Below are 24,894 nucleotides of genomic sequence, written 5' to 3'. Positions count from 1 at the left end.
TTTGCCAACCCAGGACAGGATTCCAAGTGAGTGTTACTTTGAGATTGAACTCTCCTTGTTATAAACTTCTGCAGTATAGCCAAACAAGTTTTGCCCCAGCTGTCATACACAAAGATAGCGGACTTTTTTTCTGAGCTCATAGCTGTTGTTTGATAATCACATTAAATTTAGGGATAATTTCACATTAAGAACCAACAGCAGAAACAACCAAGTTTCAAGAGATCAGAATTACATTTCCTGCAAGCATCCCACACAACTAAAAAGAGCCATTAGACATTCAATACGAAATCTACGCCAACACAACTACATTCATAGGTAGCAGCACTATGGAAAATTTGAAATTTGCTGTGCTGTCTGGTGCCATTAAAGCCAAAAACAAAAAAATATTCAAATAATTGAACTAGTGAAAGCATTAAAAAGAATACCCCTGACTATCTCTAAAATCCTCTGGTTAGCACCAACATTCTTCCAAGAAAGCATATATGATTTTAAAATGGTAACATGGTTTGTTACTGAAACGTAACAAACAGGATCCTCTCCTTACCCCTGAGGCATCTGACAGGAGCAGCACATATAAAAGGCTTGAATGACAGCACTTAGCCTGTTTGCTGTCATGGAGATAACATCCTGGCAATCAGCACAAGCTTCCTGCTTCCCAGCAACATCATATGCTTTCAGTTCGCCATCGTCAGTGGATAGCTCTTTTCTGCCCTCAGTTCCTGCAGCAGCAAAGGCAGGCGTAGGAGTAGCATCCTGGTGATCTGGTCCTTTTTGCTTCAGTAAAATGGAAGTAATGTTGGCAGAGTCCCTTTTGTTTTTCATCAGCTCCGTGGCTATAAGAACGAGCCATTCATCTAGAGAATGCCAGAGCAGCTCCAGTGGCTGCAATAAACACATGCAAAAACAGACAAAAAAGGAACATGTTGACATTAGATAATATTAATGATGTGATAATCCTCTTAAGGCAAATAAATATTATGCACAGTTAAAAGCTTTAAGAGATCTTTCAGAAGTCATGTTAGAGATAAGAGTCAAACACTCAAAAAATTCTGTACTTGTAGCCACAGAGCACAAAGAAAATTTCACAGAGAAGAAAAACAATCAAGCAGCAGATGGAATAAAAATGAAATAATTTAGAAAGGGTGAAACACTGAACTATTTGGCAGAGTTTGGCCTGACAGTTGTTACACAGCACCCTACTGCCCAACTGCTGCAGCCAAGCAGAGACACAGTAATACACATGTTGAGTTTCCAGAATAAGTGTGTGTCAGGTTTTGTTAAGGACCTGATCAAAGAAGCTCCTTCTACCAGGTACAAGAAGCAAACCCCAGACAATGCCACTGAGATTCAGACTCATGCACATATGTATAGATGTGCTTTCTGCATAGCATGAGCTCATACAGCTCACTTTGGGCAGCATCTCAGATGTCTTAAGAGTAAGGGTCACTAATACCTAGCTTTGTGAAATAGAAACAAGTATCAGTAGAATCACATATCAATTTTTAAAGCTATAAAATCTTGCTTGATTTTAACAAAGTCATTCTTTATTCACTACCACCAGCTTAAAACCAATGTAACTGAAATCTGGTACAATTCCACCATTACACATTTGGTCTGAGGTGCAGGCATACTACAGAGGACAGAAAGGGCTGAGAGACCTGCAGCTTTCTCAAGAACATTTCAAAACAACATGAGGGCTGACTGTGCTGTCCTTTCATGGTGTTTAAGGGGATTTTTTGCAAGCATACAGCCTAGTGAACACAGGGATGTGTATCTTACAGGGAGGCAATTCTGACTCAAGTCTTTCATAGCATTCCAAAAGCGAGATCAAAATTCTAAATGCACTCCTTTCTCCATATATTACTGTTGCATCAACACTTTTCACCAATTACAGCATTCAAAGACTTAGCAGATACTGAAAATTATGGTCTCATCTTCTAAAGTTGCCTTTAAAGATTAAGAGCTATTCGCAGCACACCGTACCAGAAGTCTACACAATCTGGAGCACTGTCAGTACACCCAATAGCAACATGCTCTCAATACACAATTAATTACTTCTCATAAAAGCTGTGTATTAAAAAATTCTCTTGAAATTTACCATTAACAAATTTACCATTATGCTTCCATTTTTTCCCCAATAAGAAGTTTGGGGAGAACCTGCCCAATCTCTAAGACTGGTAGGCTTTGCTCAACATACGGTATGATGCCCACTTAATCCTTGTACTCCTAGTGACCACACATTTCTCTAGATGGTGATCTGAATACCTGCAGTGTAGGTACCATTTTCTACATAAATGTCTGCATATAGGATCAGGTTAGCTTCTTTCCAAGACCTACCTGGCAGACCTTCACCACAAAACATAATGTAGAAAAACTTTCTGATGAAAAATAGGATTCATTGAATATATGGAAGAATTAAAATACAGCTGTGTTCTTAACATGGAACTCACAAGAAACTAGGTAGTTATTTACTAGAATACTAAAATGTAGTTTTCTTCTCCCAAACTTTTCGATGCTTAGCTTGCTAGACACCATTTTTCCACTGATATCTTGTGTTTTACCTTTTCTTTCCCGCAGACTTAGCATGCCTTTCAGAACTCTTGCAACTGATTTGTTCTTCCAAAGCTAGTTTTTCAGATTCTGATCACAAATGCATTCAGAAGTGTAGTCAAGCAGAGTGACTTCAGCATTTCACTTTCTTTTTTTCTAGTCTAACTTCAGGATGTAAAGCAATCCTCTAAATATTGCCCACTCCTCCATATCCATGGGTGTCAGCATTTTATGTTAGCATTCATGATCAGACCTTTTCAAGTGTAATATGGACATATTCAATCAAATCATTTGCACATTTTTTCAAAACTACAAGTCAGCATTCTTCAGTCGATTCTTACCATGAACCGCATGTTAAACACAAACCTCTACTCAACCTTTAGTTTTCATATCTCACATTCCAGGAAAGTTTCTTTGGAGTTATACATCTGAGTCTGACAGCTACACACCTCATCTCTCAAATGCAAGAATTTAGCCATGCAGTGCCTTCCTCTTTATCCATCTAGAAAGCAAGACACTAGAAATCAAACTCATATTCAAGCTGGGACATTGGAGCAAAATCTTTTTCTGGGTGACAGATAGTCTTTTAAGACACAGGGAGCAGGAGATCACTAATTCATTAAGTGACTGAGTCACAGCAGAGAAGTCAATTCAATTCCAGAAAAGAATAGTATCTGAAATGAGGGGAAAAGTTATGGGCTTCCCAACTTTGTTCAACTAGACAGGGAGATTTTGCTGCAAGTTTCCCTAATATGTGATCATACTGAACAGCAATTGGAAGAGCAATACATGAGAAAGTAATGAATGTAAACCTGGTCAAAATTACTGTTCATAAAGTTTCTCACTGGAAGATCTCATTTTAGCTAGCAGTAGTTTGTTTCAAGACTGGGTATGTAAATTCAATTACTATTTTCTTACATCAGTACAAGAGTGTGTCTTGATTAGCTAGTGTTTCCATTTTAAAGTATGTGCATAGGCCTGAATTGACCAGGCCTGTAATGTATTACATACAAGGAACTTCAGTAAAGCAAAGATGACCCTGTGATTTTCTTGTCCTTGTCAAGCAGAAACATTCCTCAATAGCCTCAGATGAAGATATACTCACATTTTCAATCCCTTCCAAGCTAGATTAGTGTCAGCTCTTCAAAATATGTATAATCAGTGTACTAATACTGAAAACCTTAACACATTATTAATTTAAAAAAAAGTCAGAAGAAAATTTTTCTTCATTTCTTATACTGGATAAAATATAGTTTTGCACCAGCTTTTTAAAAGGACTTATGAAGTACATCTTTAAAGGTCATCAGGTACAGATCTATTTGGACCCAACAGGGGTGCATTCAGAAGGAAAGGAAACAAACCCTTAGACCATGCAATAAGGCCTGATAATGTTCCTCCACATATCCCACAAGGGTACTACAAGACGGAACTCCTGCTGCTGCTACCCTCAATCCTGCCCAGACAAAAGTTTCTAGGTCCATTCTTGAAAGAAGACAGTATTGAACAACAGACTAGCTTCCTGTATAGTAAAGACAGTATCTAGAAGTCTTCACTCACTCAAATAAACAGCATTCAGAGAAGCTGGTGGTGATCTGTGTCATTTTCTCCTGCTCTGGAAAGTACTCAAGACCTTACATGGGATGTGAATCAGCAGTCTGAGAGACTTATTTTTCATTAAAAAACCCTGTATCAAAATTCAAATTATCTACATTTATCTGCACAACTGAATTTTAAGATCAGCAGCAAATTCCAATTTAAAGCTACTTTCCTGTAAAATTTTCAATACTGATCTCCAATTTAAAATCTTTAAGTTCCATATTGACATTTTTAATACAGATTTAACTCCCAGTTTGGAGCAGCAACCTCTGTCGTTTCCTTAATAGTCTGTACTAAACAGCTAAACAGCCTACATTCAAGAAAACTCAAATAAAACAAAAACCAGAAAAGGAGTTCTTTGTCACTGACCTGCATGTCCCGCATGCAAGTACTGGTACCAATAGAGACATACAGGTCTCCAAGTAGCCTCCAAATTATTGTAATAATCTAGAGATATAGTGGGCTTTTCTCCCTTCTCCCAAAAGGTGAAGGGGATCATCACAACCACATTTTCAAGGAAAGGACAAAAAAGAAAAAGGAAAGGGAAGGTAGGAATAAGAGAGAACAGGCAGTCACTCAATTGACTCAGCACTATGTCTAATCTCCCACTACCCAGATACTGTAAATTTGGGGAAGAACAGACTAATCCAATCACAACTGAAGATTAATTTAGCGTTGCCAGACCTGTGTGCCCCATTTCCAGACAAGAATAAGTTCTCATCAGCAGTTTTGTATTTTTGAGATTGAAATTTAAATCAACCTTAAAAATATCACAGAGACAACACTGGCTCTAATGAAGGGCTCCCTCAGTTTTAACACTTCTAAAATAAATAATTTCAAGTAATAGCAATAATAATTTTTAAATCATCCTCAAATTTTTGTTTTGTTAGCTAATGCAACAGCAGTATATACTTTGCTCATCCATTAAAGAACATAAATGTTGTTTTTACACAATTAAGAATAACTGATATTTTCTGGGACAACCATGCCAGTTGTGTAATGTAAGTCTACTGCACAAGACTTAATTCCATACTAAAACGGGAAACAATTCTTTCATCATACACGTAGTTTGGGCACACAGGTGATTCAGCTGAAATACAATTTCCTTTGCAAACTGCAATTGAACATTTTTGTTTGTTTTATAGTGCATTCTGAAACTCAAAAGCATGAAACCTTTTTCCTTTTTGGACTATGAACAAACATAAAATACAAGGAGATGAGGTCAGCTACTCCTAAAACCTTGAAGAGGTAGCAAAATATCTACACAGAAAGGTAACAGAATACCTCACTGCAGATAGTTCCTGTATTAAGTGTGTTTAACGTCTGCTTGTTATTTAATCTGGTATATTTAAACCAATTTTCATTAAAACTGTTAGAAAACACTGTCTTTAATAAAATTATTCCTGGGATTTGGGTAGGGCTTTTGTTTTTTTAAAATGGAAATCTGGTTAAACTCACAATGTGCCAATTTAGCTCAACATATTTTAGTGAACAACTCTAAAGGACAATTATTACATTGCATACTGTACATTGCATTACATTTTGCACACAGTATTTTTCACACTCAGCCACTAATTTTATATTTATTATATAATCAATTTGTTATTAAAACTATTTTGCTATCAGAAAAATAAATATTTGTGCTTGTTTTTTAAACAGTCTAATGTTTTCCTTCTTTCCAAGACAAAATTTAAACAAAACCTGAGCTACTTAATAAATATAGCTGGAATCAAGAGTATCATCTTTCATAACCTTATCAATATAGCTCTGTCTTAAAAGTCATTCCAAGTCTCCTGATGAACACCTATCATCAAATAAATGCAGTAATTTTAAAATACCGTTTTCACAACGCTCTGGAAGAAATGTGAAGGTTAAGGAAAATTCTCATGTAACCATTGGCAATAAAAAAATTTGGTGATATTAACTTGCCATGTAAGAGCATGGAGGAAGATGGGGAAAAAAAAAAAAGACACTACCCTTCAGTTCTTATTATTTAGGTGCTCTGAATATGTGTCATATATTGTCAGTCATATACCCAATGCAGACTGAGTGACATGCAGGAAACCAGGATTTCTTTACAGAAAGGCAAGCTATGATTTTCTACACAGGCAAGTACCTAAAGCAAGTGTTTGAAAACAGTTACAAACCAATAACCTTGTGAGGGCAGTAGTAAGCTGGTATGTTTCAAAGCATGTAATAATAAAATTCAGGAACAGCTTGAGAGAAAACTTCATGGTCACAGTGAAAACAATGAACAGATTAAGAATTCAATTATTTTCATTCATCTTGTGAAGCTGGATAAATACTGAATTATCAGAACCTCCAATGAATCTCCAAATATAATTTTGAAATTACATTAATATAAATCTATTATACTAATATTACCACATTTTGAGATTACTACACTCTTAAATAACATAATAGAAATAAAAACAAAGTTTACCAAAATCAGCTGGGTAACAAAACTTTCAACGTCTAATAAACAGTATATTAAATGAGAAATGAACAGAAATCATAAGATGAGATGTGCATCAGTGGTTAAATTAATCCAGTGGGAAAAAAAAAAAATAAGGAGAAGGAAAGAGGTAGGCTTAACTTAAGAAAGGATAGGGACATCAACCAAACTTACTTCCTGTTCATGAGATGTCTGATTAATGAATGCATGCTTTGTGAAATTCATCTCTTTAACGTCTATCTTCCTAACAACATCATATACTTTTCTGACCTTGAACACCTGACTTCTTGGAGTTTTATTTCCATTGTAGCCCATGTCATTTCCATTACTGGGAGAGGATGGGCCAATGCGAAAGACATGGCAAAATATCCTCACGATCCTTAAGAGACTCTTCATTTGAGCTTCATAATTACTTGACAAGCTGGGGGAAAAAATGGAATATTTAAGTTTCTTTTCCTAGATTAAACAATTCAGTATATTAAGGAGTAAGCAATCTGATGATAAGGTCTGACACACATGCTGAAAAAACCCTAATCTTTAAACCCTTGTGAATTTTAACTTTCATTTCCTGCCTCAAGTCAAATATAAACACTATAATTTTACCAACATGTACTCATAATTTTAACTAAAGTGAAATAAGAACAGCAAATTCCAGACCTTGCAAAAGACTTTTTTTTTTTTTAACGCACATGTACACTTCTCATGAACCGCTGGTAAGAAATTCAACTTACTATAGTAAGCATCTTCATGTATGAAACAAATTGGGATATCCAGATGAAAATGTTTTTCAATCCAGAAAAGATAGCATCCAATAGTAAAAGCATACTGATAATCAGATATGCTGCCACAACCCACCCTCACCTAGCTATTACCCTAAACACCCATTAACTACCTCAATCAGACAAGGGATCAGGATGGTAAAGATGCCACTATTTCTACTCAAGAGAAACATCATCTAGAAGATACTACACAAAAGCACCACTATGTTATTTATTTATCTAATAAATAAGTTAAAAGGTTTATGTCTTCTTAGCTGAACTGGCCAACACTGAACTCTGTACCAATACAGTGTAGAATAGGAGATATTAATGAGTCCATGCACAAGCAGAACATTCTCCACCAAAGTCAACTTGGTTTTCTTTCCTTAAATCCCAAGTAGTAAGAATACTTGTCTTGAACACGTAACAAAAACTGCAAGAAATTAGAACTTTTTCTACTGAACTCTACTCACTTATAAATATTATATAAAGTGAGCACATATGGATTCTATCCTTAAAGTACTTGCAACTTAAAAGCATGCTTTCTAACTACAAGATCAGTATACACCAGAAAACTGACATCTTAGAGGATGCTGTAAACCTCTGATGCAATTAATAATCTGTTAATTGACAAATCTGAAACACAGCTAGTTGTAACATCACAGTACCTTTATCATGACCTCTCTCCATATGGCATGGGTAAATGCAAAAGAACTTACTTGTTTTCAGCACTGCATTTTAGTGACTGCCAGCGAGGTTTTAGTTTTAAAAAGCTACTTACTAAGAATTTTACCAAACTGATACAGAAAGTATGACTTTCTTGTCACAATGTAGACTTTAACCAGAGAAGTTTTCAGTAAATTGAGATAAGAACAGAACACAAAGAGTAAACAGTGCAACAGTAGGAACGTAAAGTTTTTAACCAGGTAAAGAAATGTCCCTGACTAGCAGGCTGTAATTGTATTACTAGAAGCTCTGGTCACAGACACAAATTAGTATTTGTAAAAATCTTTGCTTATGTACCAAAAGAATCTATGAATTCTAGGATCTAAGAAGCTAACAAGTACTGAAAAAAACAAACCAAAAAACCCCCAAACCATTTTGATTGAGGTTTATCACCCCTCAGCAGCAGGGTTTTCCTGGTGAAATTTCAGTTCAAATCTCCTTGTCTCCAGTAGAGAACCAACATATACAAGAAAACCTTAAAGTGCTTTTAATAGTTTACTGAAGCTTTTACTAGCATGTTTGTAAACATTCAGCTAGGCCCAATCTGCACCAGCAAGACCAAATCACACTACACTACAATTATTTCTTGGAAGGAGGAAATATGTGATGGAGGTAATGCTAACTGAACAGGCTCCTTTCTGGTATTCACGGCAGAAGTCCTCAGGCATGGTTCAGCCACGCAAGAGTACCACTATTGGAGGTTTTCATGTACAGAGTGCATTTTACACGCTATTTGTTGGAAGGAGGAGGGAGAGAAAATAGGCCCAAGCTCAGAGGGTTCATATTCACCAAGTACTACCTTCATCCTCACTGGATTCTCTAAAGAGAAGTGGGCCAGTAGGAGTCCACAGGGCACCTTAAGTACAGGCATCTCAGGAAATGCCTGCTCATCCAAAGCAATGCAAAGCTTCTGACTCTTCTTCAGCCTCTGCTAGTCAACCCACATGCAGCAAGAGTACATACTGGCTCAAGTTCAGAGACAGTAGAGGCACATAGATACTGTTTCTACAGTCATACTGAGGAGTGCTGCTCAATACAGAGGAGCAATAACAGTAATAAATCAAATCTAAACACACAGTCTGTTTAATTTATCTCTGAAGATACTGAAATAGAAACAAATGCTGCTTCATATGATCTAATCCAGCTACCATGACTTCTGATAATGTCCCCATACAAAGCAAGTTTGAAACCCTTTCATGCAAAATGGTTTTACACTTTATCACAGTTTATTTGGGGGAGATTCATGGGCTCTAATGAAGTCCGGAGACAAAAGGAACGTGGTACAAGTTAAGCTGATTACACACTGAAGCCCAACAACAGCTAAAGTTCCTCAAAAAGTTATCTCTGCAGCAACAAAATGTCATTAATATGTCTATGCACTTTAACCCCAAACGTTTGAGGAGTTTAAGTCTTATGCTCATTCATCAAGGCAAACACCCATTGGAACAAGACTGTGATTAATGATGTCATGAATTTCCTAGCATTATCTAGGAGTTCTGACCTGCTATCTACAAGTTCCATCCAAATTTAACATGACTGATGGGGAAGAAAAAAGCACCTAGAGCTAACAAAACATTATTTAGTCTCCATCTAACTGATAGGCTCCTCGTGCCCCGGCCTCAGTTGAAAAGAAGCATTCCAAGTCTTATTCCTCTACAGCTATGCTGACAGGCCTCTCCAGTTACGTAACACTCTTAAATATCTCTTTTCCAAAAAGCTATCCAGAACATGTTAGTAAGGAACTTCCATTCATGCTTTCAGGCTCTTGACCTCTTTCAGTAAATATTTTTCTTTGCTTCAAGTAAAACGTAAAGGTTTGAGCAAATTCTGCTAGCTTTTGAAAACAGTAAAATGTTACTGGTGTTCCAACAGATTACAGACGAGGCGTTTTGCACAAACTCTGTCAAACAGATGCCATAAACTAGGAAAACACTCTTGCCCGTTTTGTGTGTTTTCCCAAGTAACCACTTCTTGCGATGCTGAGACAGCACACCAGTAGATGAAATTTTTGGTCTCATAGAATTAGTAGCCATGGAAGGCAATCAGAGCCAACAACCACGAGACAAGTGTCTGCAGTAACAAAACTCTCTTCAAACATACTAAGAAAGCATGCAGAAAAGTAAACATGTGGAAGAGAAGAAAAGAGGAAAAAAGGAATGATTGATAGTTGGCTAAAAAGCTTCCCTCCCTAGAGCTGATGCAGTCAAATTAATCAAACAAAAAATACACTTCTCTGACACTCAAGCTTCTAGGCACCAGCAGCTATACAAGGACACCAATTTTCTCTCCTGAAGTCCTCATGAAGACAGTGATCTAAACAGGCACTGTCATACAGATTCACATTTAAGATCCATCTACTCCAGCATGTGCCCAGCATCAGATAATTTAGATTATTAAAACTACTAAGTGCCACTAACTACCAGCACCTACTTATGATCCTCTCACACTTACCTAAGCAGTTTGTGACCATTTGTTGTAGCAACTTCAGCAAGACTTGTTAGGATTTTAAGATACTGGCTTTCACTCTGCTGAGACAAATGTTCCAGAACTTGCCGCAACTAATACATTAAAACAAAATAAATTGCATAGTGTCAAGAAGCATCAGATCAACATTTAATTTAGAACATCAACACCCAAGCATTAATATCTAGCAATATTAATGTATGTCTATATTGTCCAATGTCTGCTCTAAACTCAGTTAACATTTCATTATAATTTACAAATATTACTGAAAAGGTATACGTTCTAGTGTCAATGTATGTACTACAGGATATATACTACTATAGAATGCTATGAATGCTGAATCCTTAAGCATGTATTGTTAATTCATAAGAACAACTTATTTTCATCTGAAAAAATAGCGAGATACACTTTCAACTTCTGAAAGCTAAGAGCATATTTTTAGTTTAATTCATAATTTACCTGTCCTCCCAGTTCACTCCTCAGTTTATGACACAGTGTAAATGAACCTTGGATCCTAGACTTTGCTCTCACTACCTTCATTTTTGCCCAAGATACTGAATGTCCTTCCTTGGATAAGAAGTCACACCCTGCTAATCAATAATTATGATTACCCTCTTCTCAAAATTGTCCTTTTTCTTGCTAATACCATCACTTGACTCACAAAGACTAGATGTTGCAAATGCCCAGACACTGCCCTGTCTTCAGCCCCTTTGTTCTCCACTTTTCTCTACCCTACACATTTTGCTACAGATAAACTCACTCTTCAGTGGCACTGCTCTTCATGCATTCTTATTGTATCCTCATTTACTCCTTTCTCTCTCATTTTCAGAAAGTTCAGTAATCATTCTCACCTTCTCCTACGGAAAGGTGGAATGAAAAGGAATCTCTTAAAGATCAGCTAGTCCAACACTCTACCCCAAGGCAGGAGCACTTGTATCTGTGATCCAAACTGGCTTGCCTAATTCACCTGCCAGGTTTTCAGATGTCTTCTACCCTGGAAGCCCTGCATTTTCACTAACTGATCTCTCCTAATACTTCACTGTCCTTGACTATGTGAAAGTTTTTCTCAAGGTTCAGCTGAACCTCTAGCTACAAATGGCTAAAGGGAATATCCTTCTCCTGACAGTCTGTTGATCATTTTTCCAGTTTGTCAAGAACATTTAAAATGAGAGTCCTGACTCCTAACATACATCCAAGTCTCTTCATATCATCACTTTCAGATAATATGAACCAGTCATTATGCAAGACTTTGGGCAGAACAGCCCAGACTTGGCCATAGAAAACCACACTTAAAATATGCTTCCATTTTGGCAATGAAGCATAACAATACCATGTATTATCCAATATATTTTGCATACCCTCTCATTGAGATCTTGTTTTTGCACACACTTCCACTGTTACTCAGACAGACGAAACATTCATTTTTCTCGCTTACTCTCTTCACTTTTTCAATATACAATAATATGCTTTTCCATTTACCTTTGTGTAGAAAGTTATTTTCATTCCGTGGTTTTAGTTCTTTAACTGGCTCTTATTTGAAATCACCTACACCATCTCATCATGCTTCTAACATGCACTTTGAGAATTCTCACCTCTCTGTCATTTTACTGTGTAAAACTCAACTCTGTCTCAGAAATTTAAACACTGTTTCTATATATCTTATAAATCCCCAGTCTTCTAGTGGAAGTAAGGGGATCACAGAGAATAAAAACTTCAAAAATCTAGCAAGCCAAGTTCATTGAAGTGGTAGCCAATACCTTACTGAATCTATTCTTTCTTCTTTTTTTTTTTTTATTTACAGTCTGTAAACTTGTTTGCAGCTATTTTCAAGCAAACGATATATTAAAAACCCACAACAAGCTAGATTTGGAAGGGGAAAAAAAGCAGCCCATGCTTCCTTCCCCCTACACAATGAAGGAACAAAAGTTATCTTCCTTGCTTTTTCTTTGCTTTAGATTGCACTACCCAACAAGAATAAAAGAAACAAGGTATAGAAGAACCACTAAAAAAGGAACAGAACAGATTCATCTACAGCAGTAATAACCAAATAACATTGTGGCTGCAATCTTTTACACTCCAATTGTGCAAGGCAACTTCATACAGATGAGTGTTCATACTCCAAATGTTCAAGTTCATTCTAGATGATTCAAGCCTCGAGACACATCCTAGAATGGATATCTACAGATAACCACTAAATGAAGGAAAATAGGCCCCATTACTCAAAGTAATTGTATATATAGAATGCTCTACCAGCAGTTCTGTATTGATGCTTGCAACAAGCCTGCTCTTTCAATTCTTACGCTGGCTAGATCACTTTGCCAAATATGCAAGGTGAGAACACCAAATTAAAATAGATCCTGCATTTAATCCCAAATTCTTGTGTTAAAAACTATGTGAAGACTGTACACTTCCCGTGGAGGAAGGAAAAGTACATAGTAGTCAACTATTGTGGCATCGACAGTCAACTGCACATATTAAGCAGTCGGATCTCCACAACACAGATCAGTAACTGTAAAACATATAATAACGTATTACCATGTTTTCCCGTAGATCTTCATTCTGTGTCATTTGAATTATTGTCTGGAAAAGTCGAGGATGGTATTGTATTAAGACTTCACAAGTCTCTCCATAACCACCCTAAAAAGCAATAGTTCAAAAACCATTTTAATTAAAAGAAACATTAGAATTGGGGTTTATACTATCATAGGCATTAAAACCTATTGAGGATTACAATTTTTTTTTTTTTAATGCTGAATGGAGAAATCCAATCCTAAAATAAACTGAAATTCAATAATGTATCAAAGTCAGATACTACAAAACTTTCGGGAGAAGAAGGAATCAAATTCTTTCAGTATAGCAGCTCACATATATCCACTCCCTTTCTTCTGTTTTTTGAAACGCTTTCCTACTTAGAAAGCCAAAGTTACATTTGAACAACACTTCACCTAACAATCTACCAGAGATTAAAAACAGTGCAATATTTAGCTTCTCTTTGCATTGCTGATGGATGATACACATCTACCTAACTAAACCCAGAATCCAAGCCTTCAAAACAAGTATTTTCCTAAAGGTTCATAAAGCACAAATCTGACTTGTTAAAGGAAGAAACAGGATAAACCCATAAAACGGTTGCTTAACTTTAAAATCAATATATAAGTATGATTCCACTTGTGCCTTAGACCAACAGCTCAGACTAACTTCACAACCTTTTGAGAAAAATGTTTTTTTTGGAAAGGACAGAACTTGAATTCATGGTTTACTGGTATCAACTCTTATTTAACACAGCTGCATTTTTAAGCAGGCACTTAACACCTGAATACACATCAAATTCTACACTGGAAAGATGTCCACATAATGTATTAAACACTGCAACTTCAGAGGCTCCTTCTCTTTGCATGACAGTTTATAACTAGCTTCCGTGATAACAGATTTATTAAACAGATTCATTTAATTGCTCCTGGTGCCAAGAAATTAAATACTAAATTAAAACCACCCAGAATCCACAAGACAATTAAAGGCAGCTCTTCAAAATCAAGGTAATACCATGTTGGCATGAAGTATATGAATCTATTATTTCAGTCTTCTAAAAACATCTACCTACTCTGAAATGCAAACCTGTAAGCAAAGAATAAAATCCTTGATGTAAAAGGAAAGAAAGTATTTTGTTTTCTCCTGTTTTACTTAGTATCATGAACTTGTAAACTAGATGATCTCGAACACAGTAAGATTTTCACTACAAAACGGCAAACACTAGGTGTCACTACTCACACCTAAAAAGAGTTGACAGAATTTCCATGTACAAAGCGGTGCCCTAGGAACTGTAAGACCAGAGACTGAAACAGACATACAAAACACTAATCATAACAACTAAGGATAGTACCATTAAGTACACACTGGTATACAGTCTTACAGGTCTGTGGCTGCAGAAAGCCTCAAAACTGACTAGACTTCGTGTGGTTTTATGGTAATGTTGAACCACTTTGCTATAATAAAGAATAAAAGTCTAACTCTGAGCTTCACAGTTGAGTCAGTACTGAGGCAGCATAGTGATCTGGCACATCTGAGCAACCAGAGCTGAGTACTTGTTAGGATTTCTTCTATGTGAAAAGAAATGCTGTAAGTAACCTAACTTGATCAGGACCTTCCACAGATAGTCTATGAAATAAATCTTTCAGAGTTAAACATTCCAAAAATATCCCACAGGTACCAGAGACAGCAGTTTCTACCACATACACACGGCTGCTTCACCTGGAGGCCTCAGGCACATGAGGAATCTTCAGAAATTAAGTAACTTGAGATTAAAATAATCTGCTAGTACAGCAAAAGATTTCAACATTTCAGCTTTATCCTCAGAGACTCATGACATGCACCAAGGTAATGTGATGTCCACTAAGTGATTTTTTTTTTTTTTAGCCTCCAGTTCACAGTTTTCTAGTCTGCAAAGGTTCAAAAGCTTCCATTCATTCATTGCGTGTTATTTACACACTGACCTTAAATTAATCCACAGAAATATGTGTAGCTGTTCACAAATCAAGACAAGACAACCCAGCAAGCTGTACAAACAATATTTGGTATCAAACAAGAAAGACTGTTTTGCACAATAGTTGAAAATGCTTAAGACTTTTTTTCCCCTCATCCAGATACAGTATTTGGAATACCCTTGAAAAGTAGCAGAGTTAGCACCATGTAAGTTTTTGAAAAGAGAATCTATTAGTTGAGATTAAAAAAAAAAAAAAAAAAAAAAAAAAAAACAAAAAACCACTCCTTTCTGCATGCCTTTAACTCTTAGTTGTTAACAGTCAAGCACCTAAACAGAGTCTGTTGCCATTATACCAAGGTTTCCCAAACTTTCTATTCAAATGGAGTTCTGCAAATTCTTTGTTTCTCATGAGCTCCAATCTTGCAAGGTCTTTAAAGATGTTAAAGACTTTTGCAAAGGATATAAATTGGAACCTGCCTGTAGGATCAGTTTAATTGCAAAACAATTATTTTTGCACTTCTGTTTTGCCAAAGGACTACCATCTTTCATAGGCCTTAAAAATAAAAAGGATACTACAGTGCTGCCTGATGAGTGTAAGTGACAGAAGTTCACAGAAAAAGTGAAATACCTGTACACAGAGATCCAGTGGAGTAATACCATTTTTGTCTGGTAAATATTTGGCTCCTCTCATCAAAAGAATTTGTGCAGTGTCTCTCTGACCATGGCTATTCAAAAGAAGAGAAGAAAGAGTTAATGCAGCACTTATGCTCTACTATGAGTGATAAATCAGACTTTATTGCATCTAACAAACAAAACCAACATAAGCTAGGAGAAAACAAATAGTCGTGCTATGAAACCAAGCAGAAACACAGGATGGAAGATAATGCCACTTATATTCTTCTACTACCTTTCAAGGCCAGTGCAGAAGTACAGTGCAAAATTAGGTATGGGCCATTTATCAAGCCAGAGTCACCCTCATCCTTCAGAAATGATTCATCTTAGCCTAGCCTCATAAATATGTACGAGCTGCATTTCCTGAAAAAAAAAAAGAGCTCTTTCTCAATTTACACCTTAATATACTTCACAGAGAAAGTTTTCTCTTCACTGAGTTCTTTTCTCACTGCTACCAGATTTGGGTAAAAAGTAATCTAATTGTGTTTTAATCATCAGTAAAACATTAGCAAGGTGGGGTTTTTTTAGTAATAAAACATCCTTTTTTGCACAAGAGTTTAATACATCACTCTTGGCTCCAATCTCTTAACGGATACATGTGAATGTTTTGACTAGCCTTTAAATGTGAAGTGCGATGAGTTTTACTTTTCCATTCAGAGTCTATTTCACAGTCTCACTCATCTACTTATAGGTTGTATAGGACACTTATGTTTCCTTGAGTCAAGAATTTCATAAACAACTATTCCAACAGGCCATCATTGCCTAGAAAAAAGTAAGACCAAAGATTATTTATATCCCTCAACACCTAGAGCATCTACTTTCCAAAATCCTTTCTTCTGAAGAAAATGAGAAATTGGGTACCAGCAATTAAATGTTGACTTCATTAAAAGCACATTGAAAGACTAGTTGACTATTGCCTTCGCCGATATTTAGTGCATATACTGACAAGTGTAATACAGAAGTATCTAAAAGGTGAAACGAAAAACTGATACAAAAGACATAGCAATGAAGGTTACAGATAAAAGTTTTTCAATGAAGTTTTCCATTGCAAGCTAGTTTGCAGTGCACCCCTTACATAAATATATATGGGTAATTGCTGTCCTGGAACACGCCAAGTCTGCCTGCACTAACAGTTCAGGAAGGGCACAGGAAAAGTGACAATTAACAGCTGAGGGACAAGAGGTAGCTTCACTGGTCTCTCAATAGTTCCCAGCTGAGTTGTTCTTCATGTCCTTCCAGCCCAGGAAACCAACAGGTTAACTAACATACCACCCTTTCTCCTAATGCAGAGTCAGCTACCAGATCTCAGAAAGGACCTAAGACTAATGGCCTAATTGAAGCATCTCTTCACTGCAATTCTCTAGACTAAGTGCACAACCCAACACCTTGAAAAAATAGGGGTTTCAGAGTCAGACTTTGAGCACCAATATCCTTTCTCCAGCCATTACCAGGCACTGCTGCCACATGACTTCCACTAAGCACCCTGTTCATTCTACTCTGCCAGCTGTTCCAGTTGTTAATTTCTAAAGGGACATCACCACCACACTTGCAACACATACCCTTCTCATGGAAAACCTCCAAGCTGAGGCAAGTTGCTTACTTCTTTCAAAGCAGATGCCAATACCCCTCCCTAAATCAACTACCAAAGCATTCAATTAACTAGAAGCTATTCATTCTCCACTTCCCTTCTTTTCAACTGCCAAAAAGCCAGCATACACTAGCTCCAGAGACCAGGGCTCCCACAACATAACTCCTGGCAGGCCACCAGGTGAGTCCATTTCTCCTTTTGTTTATATTAACATTTAATCATAGGTGAACTATTTAACCTGTAACCAAAACACAGGGATTATAAAATTGTAAATGTTCTACCAAATAGCAGAAGTGTTCCAATTAAAACAAAAGATCATTTATCATATGTGATTAGTTTTGAAATAAAACTAAACTGTGAAAAAACCAGAACTGATCAAAGCAATAATACAATTTCAATTAAACGTTGTAACTTTAAGGCACATATGCACATTTCATGTACGTTGTAATACCATAATGTACATTAAAGAAGTCAGACTTGCCTTATGAAAGGCTGCATTTTTAGTTCACTCAAAATAATCTAAGTTAGTAGATCTCATTTTTCCAGAAAAAAAGTTCAGCAGTCATTGATTTACGACTCATGCTAGAACATGCACAGCTATCTGTTTAACATAGAAAGAGGTATATAAGCCTGCTGTACTAAGATAAGTATTTAGATGAGTCACTTTCAAACATGAGGCAAGATTAAATACCAGTCAGCTTTTATGTTTCCTGAATTTTGTTCTTTCTAATCATTGTTATTGCAGAAGGGGGGGAATCAATTTCACTTTTAGCACAGTATTCAAAAGTTAAGAATAGATACCTGCAAGCAAAATAGAGTGGAGTCGCCCCTGACACATTCGGCCTGTTTATATCTGCACCACTGTCTAGCAAACACTGCACCGTCTAGAACAGAAGAAAATATCAGCATTAGAAGAAGGGCAAAAGAAAAGTCTACTTGCAACTATATAGTGTCTAATTACACTGAAATATTTAATTTTCAGTAACAAATCTCAAAAGCAAAATTCCCAAACACTACATGGAAAATCATGGCTGTCAGCTCAAAGCTTCCTTTGAACTTCCCATTTTAATAACAATGCCTTTTACTGAACTTCAGCTAATCCCAAAGACCCCTGGAACTACAAGCCATTTAAAAAGGAAAATGACACTTTTCAGAGAAGTAAACCTCAAGTTAGTGACAGCCATAAACAGCCTTATCACAAGCTGAAGCTTTCAATGCATACTAGAATAGAAGAAATAAGTAAGCAAATTCTAAAATATGAAAACATTGAGCAGACTCTCAAACAACTTTTGCTGTATTCCAGTTGCATAAAGTAGGCAAGTCTATAGATAACAGTTTCTCAGAATTTGGTCTTCCAAAGTTGAGCTCTGACAATGACAACAGAAAGGATCTGGGTAGAAAGATAATCTTCTTTTGAAGAGTAAGTAGTCCTGGAGACAAGCTGTGTAATTCAAGATCACTACTCTACATGGCTGTAATGCAGTTCAAGTAAAGCATCCAGACCTGTACTCTGAAAGCAAATAGTCAGCCCTAACACAAGGCCAGGTCTAAAAATTATTCACAGAGATCAATAAAAGAAGAGTCTATGTGAATTTGTTTACTTGTTAAATATCTGACTGACCCTACTTTGTGCTCATTTTTTATTCACAGTATATTAACACCATTTCAGATTTCTAAAGCACATAATAGCTGGTACAATTATGAATCACACACATTCTAAAAAGTAAGGAAGAACATTTTCAAATGTTTAACATTACATCAAAACCTGCAATCAACAAGGCAATAATAGTACTTCAGAACAGCTGAATAGTATACAGGAATTCACTTACAGTCCCATAAACACTGAGATCAATCATCTCCAAAAGAATAAATTAGTTGTTCCCATGGAAGTGTATGCAGTCAATACTGAGACAAACAACAGAGTTCTTCACACTTCAAACCATTATCATGTGCATGACTACTAGCCTGAAGTTTATAAAAAACCCACATACAACAACACTGAGGCTTTACCCAATTCTTCACAAATCCAATGTGTTAATAAAATTTAGAAACTTACTGTCTTGTGTCCGTTTTGACAAGCTACATGAAGGGCTGTCTGTCCCATTGCATCTTCAACATCCACATTACTGACATGCTGAACAAGATCATGAAGCAATTCTGTTCGTCCATTGACAGCCAACCAATGAATCTAAGTACAAAATGATGACATATATATTTCCTTTAGCAATCATGTAAGTATTTCATAAATAAGATTTTAAACCCAACTGTACTACTGTCAACATTTTCACAAAGAGAAGCTTTGAACAATACTATCATATACTTAGGTACTTTGATCACATCTTTTGATTCTTAAGTGCACTGGACACACAATAGGCTTTTTTTATTTACATGTAAGACAGAAGCTTAAGAAATGAGACTCTTCAAGTTCTTCATTAATTTTAAGAGCACCATGAGAATAAATAGCACTTACTGCAGTCAAGCCTTCATTATTACAAATGTTGACATCTGCACTGTATTCCAGCAGCTTGCTCATACATTTCTTCTGGCTACAAACAAAGGAATACATTAAAAGGCAGCCAGGAAAAATAATTTACAAAGACCAAGTATCTTCTTAGAGCCCCACTCACTCCAATTCATGATTGCACAAACCATAGCAGGCAGTTTTACTCTATAAGAAGTATGGTACTGAGCATGTGAAAAAGAGAAGTGATCATCAGTAGCACAAGAAACTCATACGGTGCAAGCGTAGCACATGACAGCACAGGGCTGAAAACACAGTTGTGTAGCTAAATGTTTTTGTGGAAAGTGTAGAATTACTTCACCATGACTAACAGCTTTAGCTCAGCATGAACTACGCTCTCAAGACAAGAAGCGAGAGTTCAGCTAATGGAAATCCATGAAGTTCATCATAGTCTGTACACTTCAGTGAACACATTTACCATACACCACTAAATCATTATTTAATGCAACACTCATAGTAACACTATGTAAATCTTTGACAAGTACAGTAACTGCCTTAATGAAAGTAGGGGCATTTTTTCCTATTCAATGTTTTGTTTGGTCTTTCAACACTCTCTAATACTCCAAGTGCTTTATCCTTAAGAGTTTATCCTTACTTCTCCTCCTTATTTGGTACCTCTCACACCTTTCTCTTGCCTCCTTTCCACATAACTGTCTCCTGTGTGTACTTCTGCATTTCATCCTGTACCACTTGGCTACTTCTTTCTCCCTTCTCTTACAATACTCCTCCCACATACCTAAAAGCCACTAAACTCTACCTCCTCCTCATTTGAAGTACCAGCCATGATATAATTTGGTTACTGTAACACATGCACACTAAAACAAAAAAGACACTGTTACCATTATCAGCCCTGTGTTTCCACATACTACAATTCAAGAAATAAAATCTTAAAAAAAATCTTTAAAAGGTGCTTGCACACTGTTTTAGGGTTACACACACACACACTCTCCTAATATAGTGCAGGCAAACTTTGTATTCCTTTCCTTGTAGTAAAAATTTCCTTGGAGACACTATCTGAGAAAAAAAACAAAATCTCTGAACCCTCCCAAACCCTCCAGTGTCCTCTTTGAAATCCTTTCATAGTTAACTGGAAGGTGAACGCGTCCCTTGTTTCATCACTGTTGTAAGAATCATTAAGCTCCTGGTTAACAGAAAACACTAAAATGACTGGCACTGAAATTGGCACTTCAGACATAACCTCCTATTTATATAACATTATTTTCCAAGTATTCAAAGTATGGGTTTTAACCTCCACATTTCCTCTAAGCGTGCCATTCCTATTTTCAAAAGTGAAAACCAAAGCACCTTGTCTGAAACTACGCAAAATTTTTACAGAACATGTCAGCTGAAGCCATTATCATTATGCACAAAACCTTTTTAAGAGTTTTAAAAACTTTTTTCTTACCCATTCCTTGCTGCTAAATGGAGAGGTGTGCATCCCGAGATGTCCTGGTAGTTTGGATTTGCCCCCTTTTTTAATAATAGAACAAGGCATTCAACTGATCCACAGCTAAGAACAAAATAAGGAAAGAAAAAACTGTAACAAGGATATTTACAAACCAAATCTATATTGACATAAAGACAACAGCAATACTATGTACAGATTACATTCAGTAGGAAAATCTTAACACAAAACCATTTTTACACCCTCATAGTTCGAGTTACACAAAGCTAAAGGGAAGACACTTAAATGCAGTAAGAACTGACTGATCATAACTTGTACGAATAAAGGTGCTAGCCTTCTATATGATTTTAGTGACTTCAAAACCAGTGAATCTTTAAGACTGCCAATTGTTTGAAGTGTAAACTGCTAAAAATGCTTTGCTTACTATTTCCTCTCACCTCCCTCATCTTTAATCTATTCACAGGACTGAATTTTCCATTAAATAACTCCAATATCACTTTGTTACACTTCAGTGTCTGGAAGTTATGTTTAAAAGTTTAAATATCAGAAAAATTCTAAAACTCATACAAATATTTATTTGCTATTTGTTTTGAACCTGTAGCTCCCTTTTACTTTTCATAACATTGCAGCTCTTCAGGGCAATCTATGCCACCAAGAACACAAACTCTTCATTATATGTTTATCTTACTCCTGAACTCTTCAGGAGAAAAAGCTGATTGGGAGGATAAACATATAGTATGTTTGTATCAGTCACAACCAGCTTATCCATTGTTACTAGTCTTCCCAATGACAGAACTGCTACACAACAACCCAAAGAAACTGAAGACCAGCTGTACAGTAAGTTGCAAAACCAGCATCTCGATGACCTCTTAATGACACAACAACTAGCCAAGTTAAAAGAGAATCCAGAAGCTAAGTTTAAGACAATTTCTCAGGTTTTATGATTAATAAATCAGCTTTTCAAAGATACTTCCAAGGTGCACGCTAGAAAATTGCTTGCATGTTTTTCTTCAAGTACTTTCTTAAGTAGATTTTATATAAGCAGCATGTAATTCCGAGACAAAATGTTTGGGAAACAAATTTCTAAAACAGTCTGCTTAGAAAGCTGGAACTTCTACCTTTATTGTGCCCAAATACCTGCTATTTATATGCAATACTACTACTATTTTAGTTTTAATTTTAATTTCAAGATATTTAAAATGGGATCCAAATACAGAACACTGATTCATTAGTTTAAAGTTTAGTTTCCTGAAAGGCCATTTCAGAAACTATCTGGTTCATTTCTATTAAGGTTATATTAATCTGGCTGTTTCTTGGCAATATAGAGCCACATAAATAATAAATAATCTAGATCACGAATTTGAAATTTGCACTTAAATCCTTTATCAAGAATACAAAAATTTATTAGAAGTGAGTGGCTTAGTTACATCCCCTTCAGTTATGGTCACTGGAAGTACTTTGGAACAGCTGCTTTCCAATGAACACCCATTTTAGTATTTTAGAATACTTCAGAAACAAGCATCACCTGCAGACAAGGTTTCTCTAACTCTACAAAAGCAAGGGTAGCCCAGCTATACAGGATACACATAATCGCTACGCTTCTTCACAGACTGAGGTTTCACAGAAAGGAAAAAAAGTATCCACCAAGACTTCCTTCACTAGAATTTGGAAAGCCATTTGATCTCATGTGTAAAACCTGTCCTCTCAATGAGGCAGACACATTGCTAAAAGAACAAACAAAATACAAAAAAGAAGTGTAAAAACAAAATGTTAACTGATACTACAGAGTTTTCCAGCTTACATTGGTGCCTTAGATTTGCGGTAATACTTTCATTGTTAACTTCTGGACTGGACTCAAGTAAGTCTTACTTTGCTGCAATATGAAGCAAACTTCTCTTCACACGTCCAAATGCATAATTCACATCAAATTTTGAATTTGATAGCAGCTCTGAGACAGACCTTCAAACAGAAATATAATTTCAATTAAAAAAAAAGCTCACAATAGCCAAGCGAAGTATATACTGTAACTTGTACACAAGTACTCTATTTCTTACTTGTTCACTATTTCTTTTCCCTCCAACTAATTTCTGAACAAGAGATCCAACAGCTTTCAAGCATCTGCATATTAATAGTACTTTTACTCTTTCACTTCTTACTTGTACATAAAAAAATGAACTGTGACACTGAGCGGCTGTTAAAATGTAAACTAGTAAGAATTACACCAGGCAGCCAAAGCACTTTACAAATATGGAAAACAAGCGTATTAATATCTTTGGTTAGAAAAATAATGAATTGCCATTTTCCTCATCTCAACACAGACACCCTAACCAGATATCCAGCAGCTTTCCCAAGCATAGGCAAAGTTCAGAATGAAGCCTGGTATGTGAAATCATGATGATGAAGTAGAAGGACACATGATAGGCCAATAGGATAAGAAATTGAAATTGGACCCTTCAAGCCCCAATAATTGGTAAAGATAAAATATTAGTTAAGATAAAATATTTCAAAATAGGCAAAACTGCAAGTGAACTGCTGATTTCAACCTCCAGTAATGAGCTGATCATGTAATTTAAAACCCTTGCACACAATATCAACAAGATATTATGTAGCAGAATAAATGTTTATCCCAATTAGGTAAACAGTTACAGTTTCAGTAGGAGTTACTACCTGCTTGCCTGCAAAACTCGGTGGAAGGCAGCAGCACTTAGCTGGCACTATACAGCTCCCAGGCACTTTGAGGACAACTGGGTAAGGGAAACAGTTGCTCATCTGAAGAATCCCAGAAGTATCGATCTCATTGTCTAACTCTTACTCCACGTCTTTCCAAGACATCTAATGAGACTAAGAGCTTCTGTGTCATCAATAAATACACACTCAGAGCTACACCCCAGTTACAAAACAATGCTTTTGTTCTTATCCTAGGAGAAAGTTCTCTATGTGCATCAGCAGAATAAATCCCAGCTCCAGATCTCTCAGGTAAGAATATGCTGGGATGCACACAGTCAGTGACTAACTTCAGCTACAAAAGCGATCTCAGCAATTCAGCAGCACAGCTCCTGAGAGTGCTCTAGCAGTTACAACTCCAGCCAACACACTGGTTTTTTGGACCCAAAACAAATAAAATTAAAAAAAAAAAAAAAGGAAAGTCAAAGCTCTCACCTGTGCTGGTCAGCCATAACCATCGGCATTAGTGTATAGACAGCAGTTTCATTATCTGTGAAAAAATTAAATTACTCCATTATCATAAAGAAATCTTTTATGTAAAATAAATTCATCTAGCAACACTTATTTACCTTTTGAAGGGTCCACTGATCAATAGAGCATTCTTTTTACACAGGTTATATGTACCTAAAGTTTCATTATAAAGAAAAAGCCACCATACTTAGATAGAAGAGTTAATTAACAGGACTACGATACAGGAAATTGCAATGTGGCTTTTTTTCCTTTTTTTCTTTTACAAAGTAACAATTACAGAATTTTCAATGGAGTATCAATTTCTTTAAATTGAGAGTTCTGTTACTTAAATCAAAGTATTTAAGAAATGTGCATTAACAAAAAGTAAATAGCTTATTTTAAAAAGAAGGAAATTTCCTGCATTCCAAGGTGACTTCCATAGTCCTGATACCTAGGAGTTTGTAAAAGTGATTTCTTTAAACTAAGTTACTCCATAACCACTCATT

The 24,894-nt window shown here is 36.2% G+C and overlaps 1 protein-coding gene across 7 annotated transcripts in view; it reads right to left on the bottom strand.

The window, feature by feature from the left end:
* The window catches only part of HACE1 (HECT domain and ankyrin repeat containing E3 ubiquitin protein ligase 1), a 48,410-nt gene extending 23,986 nt beyond the window's left edge, over window positions 1-24,424 (bottom strand). For 4 of the 7 annotated variants that reach the window (XM_035888731.1, XM_035888723.1, XM_035888738.1 and 1 more), the window contains exons 1-11: window positions 24,374-24,424; window positions 23,084-23,173; window positions 21,215-21,319; window positions 19,759-19,834; window positions 19,345-19,476; window positions 18,090-18,172; window positions 15,657-15,753; window positions 13,084-13,185; window positions 10,537-10,643; window positions 6,776-7,022; window positions 545-882 (exon numbers count right to left, since the gene is read on the bottom strand). In XM_035888731.1, the coding sequence (XP_035744624.1) occupies window positions 545-882; window positions 6,776-7,022; window positions 10,537-10,643; window positions 13,084-13,185; window positions 15,657-15,753; window positions 18,090-18,172; window positions 19,345-19,476; window positions 19,759-19,834; window positions 21,215-21,319; window positions 23,084-23,173; window positions 24,374-24,402 (1,406 nt within the window). In that variant the 5' untranslated portion in view covers window positions 24,403-24,424. Of the gene's footprint in view, window positions 1-544; window positions 883-6,775; window positions 7,023-10,536; window positions 10,644-13,083; window positions 13,186-15,656; window positions 15,754-18,089; window positions 18,173-19,344; window positions 19,477-19,758; window positions 19,835-21,214; window positions 21,320-23,015; window positions 23,174-23,881; window positions 24,056-24,373 lie in introns of all 7 variants that reach the window. The other 3 variants (XM_035888742.1, XM_035888728.1, XM_035888757.1) reach the window with 3 other exon arrangements.
* Window positions 24,425-24,894: the final 470 nt, after the last annotated feature.

Source organism: Egretta garzetta, unplaced genomic scaffold (assembly GCF_000687185.1).
Source record: "Egretta garzetta isolate BGI_Z169 unplaced genomic scaffold, ASM68718v1 scaffold10, whole genome shotgun sequence".
Taxonomy (NCBI): domain Eukaryota; kingdom Metazoa; phylum Chordata; class Aves; order Pelecaniformes; family Ardeidae; genus Egretta; species Egretta garzetta.
The sequence above is the reverse complement of the archived record's forward strand: the minus strand, read 5'-3'. Positions and strand labels throughout refer to the sequence as shown.